Source organism: Notolepis coatsorum (assembly GCF_963971535.1).
Source record: "Notolepis coatsorum genome assembly, chromosome: 12".
In the NCBI taxonomy this organism is placed as follows: Eukaryota; Metazoa; Chordata; class Actinopteri; order Aulopiformes; family Paralepididae; genus Notolepis; species Notolepis coatsorum.
Genome location: NC_140176.1, coordinates 62,398,183 through 62,406,718, shown reverse-complemented (window position 1 = coordinate 62,406,718; position 8,536 = coordinate 62,398,183). Strand labels below are relative to the sequence as shown.

Here is an 8,536-nt window from a genome sequence, read left to right as displayed (position 1 = left end):
AATCCCACTCTTTGCTTAGAAATGATCGTACGCACGGGTTACGCACAGATCTGTGCGTAGAACACGTTGATGCATGAGGGCCCTGGACACTTATGCCGTCCTCGATGACGGGTCAGAGAAGACCCTGCTGCTCGCCTCCGCTGCGGCCCAGCTAGGGCTGCGGGGAAGCGAAACCCAAATGACAATTCGGACAATAAGACGAGATTTGAAGACGATAAAGGGCGAGAATGTCTCATTCTCTATCGCAGCAAGCGGCCAGCCTGAGCGACGGTACCAGATTGCAGACGCTTTCACCAGCCAAGAAATAGGACTGTCGCGGTACACATACCCCGTCGCCAAGCTGATGGAGAAATATGCACATCTGCGCAAGTTACCGATCCCGCTCATAGACAATGCTATGCCGACCCTGTTGATAGGCTCCGACCATGCAGACCTCATTGTCCCGATAGACCGGGTTCATACCGGACCCCGAGGCTGTCCTGCAGCAGTCGAGACCCGTTTGGGATGGACTCTCCAAGGCCCGCTCGCCAAATCTCTCAACCGAAGTACAGCCACTAGATGTCTCCACTCCCGAGTCACAGAGGGAGAAACCGCACTCCTGCAACACGTAGAGCGGCTATGGAGCTTGGAACAAATGCCCTTTAAGAATGGAAAGAAAGACATTCGCTCTAAAGATGACATTTACGCCATTCACCTCCTCGAGACAGGGACCAAGAGAGTCCCGGTCAACGGCGTGTTGAGATACGCCACGCCACTCCTGCGGCGAGAAGGAATGCCTACTTTCCACGCCAAGACAGACGCCATAGAACGGTACCTGCTGAACACGGAGCGGCGCTTAGCCAAGAACCCCGCCCAAGAGAGTGTATACCGCGCTGAGATTGAGAAGCTCATCACAGCGGGACACGTCACAAAGATGGACATTAAAGAGGCTGACCAGACCACTGAATCGTGGTACGTGCCCCACCACAAGGTCCATCACAACGGTAAAGACCGCATAGTATTTAACTGCAGCTACCAGATCGGATCCCAAAATCTGAATAAAGAGTTACTGCCCGGTCCCACACTCGGCCCCTCCCTACTCGGCGTTCTACTCCGCTTCCGCCAGGAAAAGGTGGCCATCAGCGGGGACATTAAAGGAATGTTCCTGCAGGTGAGATTAGTAGAGGCGGACAAGCCCCTGTTACGGTTCCTATGGAGAGAGAAGCCAGGAGATGAGCACCCAGCCATCTACCAATGGGAAGTCCTCCCCTTCGGAACGACGTGCAGCCACTGCTGTGCGACATTTGCACTACAGAAACATGTAGCAGAGGACCCAGCAGCGGACGAAGAGGTCCGACACAGCGTAAAGAACAGCTTCTACGTAGACAACTGTCTACAAAGCCTTTCAACCCAGGAAGAAGCCGAGGCTCTCCTGATTAAACTCCGCGCCTCATTGATCAAAGGCGGCTTTGATCTCAGGCAGTGGGCCAGCAGCGATCCGCAAGTACTGCGCAGCCTCTCCTCCGAGGACAAGGCAGCCAGCAGCGAGACCTGGATGGCTACAATCCCGGGAGAAGCCCAGGAGATGACCCTGGGATTGGTGTGGCGATTCAAAACAGATTCGCTTCACTACAGACACAAGCCCCTGACTACGGAGCAGGGAAGGCCGGCGGCGGCGCCGACCACCAGACGGAGTGTGTACACAACACTCGCCCGACAATATGACCCGCTAGGATGTATTCTACCGTACACCACCAGGGCAAAAATGATTGTACGAGCATTGTGGGACAAGGACCAGGGCTGGGACGACCCCATTCCCGCACACCTTGCATCCACCTGGAGAGAGTGGGAGATGGAGCTCCACTCACTCCCAGGCGTTAATATGCGCCGAAGCTACTTCCCACCCACGGTGAGGCCAGAGACATGTAAAATGGACTTACACGTCTTCAGTGACGCCTCAGAGGTCGCATACGGATCAGTAGCCTACTTGCGGGCCCAAGACCAGGGGGGAGAGATCTACACAGCACTTGTCCTCGCCCGCTCGAGACTAGCCCCACGCAAGCAACAATCTATCCCGCGTCTAGAGCTCTGCGCAGCCCTAGCCGGAGCGCACCTAGCCACGCTCATCCAACGTGAGCTCACCATACCGGTGTCTAGAACAATCCTGTGGTCAGATTCCACGACGGTACTCGCCTGGATCAAATCGGACTCATGCAAGTACAAAGTCTTCGTGGGAGTCAGAGTCACAGAGATTCAAGACTTAACCGAAGAGTTAACCGGAGAAACAGAGTGGCGCTACGTTGATACAAAACAGAACCCAGCTGATGTCATCACCCGGGGGATGCCCCTGGATGACCTCACCCGTCGCAATGTCTACAGTGACGGCCCCGCATTCCTAAGACTCCCGGAAGGACAGTGGCCCAAGCCTATCCCGAGGGAAGCAAGTCCAGAGGAGGTGGAAATTAAGAAGTCTGTGTTCTGGGGATTGAGCACCGTAGCCTCCACCGACCCTAACATAAACGATTGCACGTCCATAGAGAGTGCACAACAAAGAACATTCCTGCGGTACCACCCGGAGTGCAAGTCCCCCGCTGATATGTCAGCGGCTAACTACGAGGAAGCAGAATTGCTTCTACTGCAGCGAGCCCAGAGAGACTCGTTCCCCGATGAATTGGCCTGTCTACAGGGAGGAAAGCCTGTCCCATCCGACAGCAGATTAATTCACCTGGCCCCCGAGAGCGACGCTCACACCCTCATCAGAGTGGGTGGTCGCCTACGCAGAGCCCCCAATCTACCGGATGACATTAAATACCCGATCGTATTGAACAGCCGACACAAGGTCACAGAGCTGATTATAAAGAAATACGATGAGGATGTACATCACGCAGGAGCAGAAAGAGTCTTCGCGGAAATCAGACGTCGTTACTGGATCCTACAAGGAAGAGAGGCGGTACGACGCTTCCAACGAACATGTCTAGACTGCCGCAAGTGGCGCGCGCAGCCCAGCATACCAAGGATGGCTGACCTTCCTCCATGTCGCCTCCGAATCGGTGACAAGCCATTCCACTCAACGGGTATGGACTGCTTTGGCCCGCTGCACATAAAGAAAGGAAGAGGAACCGAGAAGCGGTGGGGTATTGTATTCAAATGCATGACCACCAGAGCGATACACATCGAGCTTCTCCCGACCATGAGCACAGACTCATTCCTTATGGCCTTCCGTAGATTCATTTCACGGAAAGGAAGACCGTCTACCCTATTGTCCGATCATGGGACAAACTTTAAAGGCGGCGAAAGAGAGCTGAGAGAGAGCTTCCAAGCTATGGGCCCAGAACTTAAGACCCACCTCGCTCCAGCACAGGTTGATTTCCAATTCAACCCCCCAAACGCACCCCACTTCGGTGGCACTTGGGAACGAGAAGTGCGCTCCATAAAGACAGCTCTGTACGCAGTACTTGGGGCCCAGACTGTGGCGGAAGAAGTCCTAATGACAGTCCTCACGGAGATTGAGGGAGTACTTAACTCGAAGCCCCTCGGATATGTCTCCAGTGATGTGGCGGATATCGACCCAGTTACCCCCAACACACTCCTGATGGGGCGGCTAGATCCTGCATTACCCCAGACAATGTACCGGCCTGAAGAAGCGAACGGCCGACGAATGTGGAGGTACAGCCAAGTATTAGCCGACAAGTTTTGGAACAGTTTCCTACTGCACTACCTACCGTCTCTACAGACCCGCCAGAAGTGGGTAAAGGAGAGAGACAATTTGTCAGAAGGAACAGTCGTCATGATTATTGATCAATCACTGCCCAGAGCTATGTGGCCGGCCGGCCGCGTAAGCAAAGTGATCACCGGTGCCGACGGCAAGGTCCGAGCAGCTGAAGTGCTCGTCCAGGGTCGCACTTACACCCGTCCCGTGGCAAGGCTCATAGAACTGCCTCGACTCCCAGACACAATCGATGATGACCATGACCCTACAACCCTATGACTTTGTGAAGTTGACTGACCCCTACAGCAAACCCTTATGTGTAAATAGACAACGCGATTAATCTGTCTCCGTTTAACTGATTAGGTCTGGGACCTATTCAGGGGGTGGCTGTTGTGAAGGGCCAGATTAAACCGAATATATATATTTATTTATATATATATATTTAATTGTATTTGTATATTCTCTAATATTCCCTGATATCCCTTGTATATTCCTTGTACAATATGCATTGAATATCCATTCTAGCCTACTGAACATCCCATAATAGTCTCCATTCTACTATTGGTCGAGACCTTGGTGCCAGGCTGCCATACCCCTCAGACCCAGTTCAAACGTACCGCTCGACATGTACGAACAAGTCCTAGTTCCGCGTAGGAATTTGGCTACCGCACCACTAATGGGACTATTTGTTCATAGTGCGTATATATACTGCGCTACTAAAGTAGGACTTTCTTTTCAGTCCAGTTTCTTACCCTCCAATAGAGTCACAGACGTAAAGCCTCCCCGCGATGCCACGTGTGGGAGTAAGGCCAATTTCGGCCTACCATCGGTATTGAGACATCGTGTATATTAATATTTGAATAGTCATATTTGGCACTATATCGTCGAGTTGGACGTAGTCTATTAAGCTAATAATAGTCTGTTAATATATAGTGCTTCGTGCGGTGAGAATACTACCGTAGTCAGTACCCCATCGTTTCGGGCAGAGAACTGGCTGCTTACCCAGGGTGGTTGACCCTATGTGAAGCTGCACCCGAGGAGCCCCAGAGCCGACGAGCGAGTGGACCTGTATACCGGATTATTCTACCGACGACAGCCCGCCTTCCCAGGCACGGATTATGCTTTGGATACTTTGATTATTCTATGGATAAAGACCCCCGACACTACCGTGTGTTGGAACCCCCCCCCCCCCTGGAGAGGACGCAAGGTGAGGAGACGCTCTGCAAGACGAGGTCTCTCCACATCTCTCCCCCGTGGACCGGAGAGAGCCGGCCCACAAAGAGTCCACCTGCTTTCATCTGTGGTCCAAGGATCGCCGGCGCATTGAACGGCACTACAGTGGGTTCTCCTGGGATACCCTTGGCCGGACGAGGCAGCTGGATTCTACCCCCCCCCCCCTCCTACTCCTGTCGGCTTACAAGCGACCGGATTAACCCCCTCTAGTGTATCCAGCCTATAATCATTAAAGTATCATTGCTGTTATTCCTTAACTATTCCAGGTCGTATATTTACCACCTGCGCCTTCAGAGATTGGACATTATCTATTGATATACCGACGAATACTCCTTGCCATAAAAGTGCATACTATTTCAATTCATAAATGTAATTAAGTGATTAAGTGTTTATTCTACACACCATCGCTGTGTAGGAAATAAAGACCTGTTTCTAATTCGTACATTTGTGTTGGATCCGTTTCATCTACGTGAGAGTGTTCATGATAATATATTTATGCCGTGTACTGGGTGGCCGAATATTAAGTACAAAGGTAGTGGTAGTAAGTATCATATCTAGTAATACAGTCAGGGAATTGTACCCCTCAGTTACAGTTAGCTTTAGATTGTTTTGTATATATTTTGCCATTCTTGTCTGTACCATTACCTTTTTATATGTAGGAGCCAAAGCTATATATTTAGGTTATTGTATTATATGAATGTTTATATGTTTATTTGTATAACCTTACATTGAAACGGCATTAGGAATATTGATTGGATTTAGATAAAGTCATTGAAATTTGTCATATTAGAACATTCTAGAACATTTGTGATGTCACAGCATGATGTCATAATCAAACATTCTAGAACATTTGTGATGATGTCATAACCAAACATTATAGAACCTTTGTGATGGCACGGTATGATGTCATAACCAAACATTCTAGAACATTTGTGTATCTATATAATAATAGTCAACAATTCTCTCAGAGCAGCAGTGTGCATCTTGAAACAGATAGACTAAACAACATAGACTGAAGCATGCATTTCTCTACCAAGGAGCCAAGCCTACCGGTTTGCTGTGGAAAGAGCCGGCAAGTTGATTTACGGCTTTCCAGTGTGGAGGAATTTTCATGTGTCGAGTCGGCGGTGATTTTGGAGACTGGGAAAATACAGTTTTCTTACCTTGTAGTAGTAACGTGAATATTTAGGAAAATATCTTTAGGACCACTTCTGTAAAGAAAGACTTCGCTGGAAGGTGTCGAGCCACAAATATGGCTTGTCACATGACGGGATTCCTCCACACCTGAAGGCCGTGGGTCAACTTGCTGGCTCTTTCCCATCGTTTGAGTGAGCAGATCTATATCTTTACAGTATTGGCGGTAATTTAGTTTCAGAGTACAATGTCGCTCTATGACGACATGGGGACAGGGGTGGCGACCACCACTGACTCCAAAACCGAGGGCTGGTCCAAGAACTTCAAACTCCTACAGTCCCAGCTGAAAGTGAAAAAGCCAGCGTTGACTCAAGCCAAGACCCAGCGTATGAAGCAGGTCACTGTCCTGGCTCCCGTCATCAACTTGAAGAGAGGCAGTTCCGGTGAACTTGACAGACAGATCTTGGACACGCCCCCACACGTCGCTGCAAGCCTTAAGGACGTGGTTCCCGGCAGCTTCTCCGCGGGCGACGCCCTCGTCCCCCTGGCGGATGAGTACGAACCCATGTTACCGAACGACTACGACAAGGTGGTGAAGAGGCACCGCGAGGACCGGCAGCGGGAGACGGAGAGGCTGAAGGAGATCAAGGACCGGAAGAAGAAGAGAAAACACAGGCACGATGGCGGAGCCGCGCCGAGCGGATTCTTTCGCTTCCCGATGACGGAAGGAGATTCGGACGAGGATGAGGACTATGAGAAGGAGCGGAGGAAGAGGACTATGGGTGGAGCAGCCATTGCTCCTCCTTCATCACTAGTGGACAGAGATGGCACAGCTGTGTCGTTCTCGTATGAAGATGAAGGGCGTCCCCCCAGAGGCTCTAAAACAGCCATCCCACCCCCCATGTTCGAAGACTCGGAGCGGCCTCGCTCACCACCTGGTCCAACCAACTCCTTCCTGGCCAACATGGGAGGGACGGTGGCCCATAAGATCATGCAGAAGTGTGGCTACAGAGAAGGCCAGGGTCTGGGGAAGCATGAACAGGGTCTGAGCACCGCGCTGTCCGTGAAGAAGACCAGCAAGAGGGGAGGCAAGATCATCGGAGATGCTGCAGAGAAACCCGGATCCAGCCAGTCTGGAGCAGCCAAGCCGTCAGGAGGCGGGGCCTCCTCAGCGAACTCCAAGAAGTCTGAGATCCTCAAGTGTCCCACCAAGGTGGTGCTGCTGAGGAACATGGTGGGCAGAGGAGAGGTCGATGAAGACTTGGAAGGAGAGACTAAAGAGGAATGTGAGAAATACGGCAAAGTTACCAAATGTGTCATCTTCGAGATCGCGGGCGTGACGGAGGAAGAAGCCGTGAGAATATTCCTGGAGTTCGAAAGAGTGGAGTCGGCCATCAAAGCCGTGATGGACCTGAACGGCCGGTATTTCGGCGGCCGGGTGGTCAAGGCCTGCTTCTACAACTTGGACAAGTTCCGGGTCCTGGACCTGGGCAGACAGTTCCTGTGAGGTCCCGCCGGAACCGGAACAGCCCGGAGAGACGGACCCAGAAAGACTCGATGCCCTGCCGCACACACACACACGCACACACACAGCTCGCTGTACATAAGCCCAAACCTTTCTTTTTTATACTCTCTGTGAAGTACAGTCAGTGTCTCTATCTAGTAGAAGAGTTTAGCTTGTAGTAGTAACGTGAATATTTAGGAAAATAGCTTTAGGACCACTTCTGTAAAGAAAGACTTCGCTGTGGAAGAGAAATAAACCATTTGGATATCTTTGTTTTACACTGGAGCGGCTGTGGACATTATTTTTCTTTATCAACGAACGTAGTACTCACGAGTAAGCGACTTAAGCAGGTTCTCTTTTTATCGCTACGGCCTGGGGAGTAGGCGTAGCCTGCTCGTGAGCTTGCGATTCGAAGGGCTTCTTTTTCTCTATGTAAGAGTTCATTCCATCCCTACGGGACACTGTGGATTAGGCTCGCTGGCCCTCGTACTCTTCCAGTACTTTGCACTTAGCCTCTGCGGCAGCTAAATTGATGTCGAGTTGATATATTCTCATGGGTTCCTTTTTATATTTTGTGCACAATAAAATGTATGTTTGTTGAACCCCACTATCGTCCAATGAGCCTCTGTGGTCTGGTACATGTAGTATGACTCACCTCAATGCTACAGCCAGCCTTTTCTTTGCCTCAATAGGCTGCCTGTAATTTGTGCTCTTCTTGTGTATATCGGGTCCAACCACACGCAGGAGAAGATCCATCTACTCCGCAGACATCCGGAAGTATTTGCGGTGCCGCTCCTCGTCCAATTGCAGCTCTGCCACCAAATTGTGGAAATCAATTGTGGAAATGCCTTTGCTGGTTTAGGAAGTGCACCCAGACTTGCCTCCTACGACGTCTGCGACGCAAATATAAAAGAAGGGCAGCAGCCTTCTTATCGTCTAAAATGGTGTCTGTAGAAAACAAACAATATCATTATTTA

At 50.7% G+C, this 8,536-nt stretch overlaps 1 protein-coding gene across 1 annotated transcript; it reads left to right on the top strand.

Moving 5' to 3' along the window:
- Positions 1-6,302: 6,302 nt before the first annotated feature.
- Positions 6,303-7,562, top strand: LOC311237869 (splicing factor 45-like; the record flags this gene model as incomplete). Its single annotated transcript, XM_084325846.1, has 1 exon — positions 6,303-7,562. The coding sequence occupies one exon, from the start codon at positions 6,303-6,305 to the stop codon at positions 7,560-7,562; it is 1,260 nt and encodes a 419-aa protein (XP_084181972.1).
- Positions 7,563-8,536: the final 974 nt, after the last annotated feature.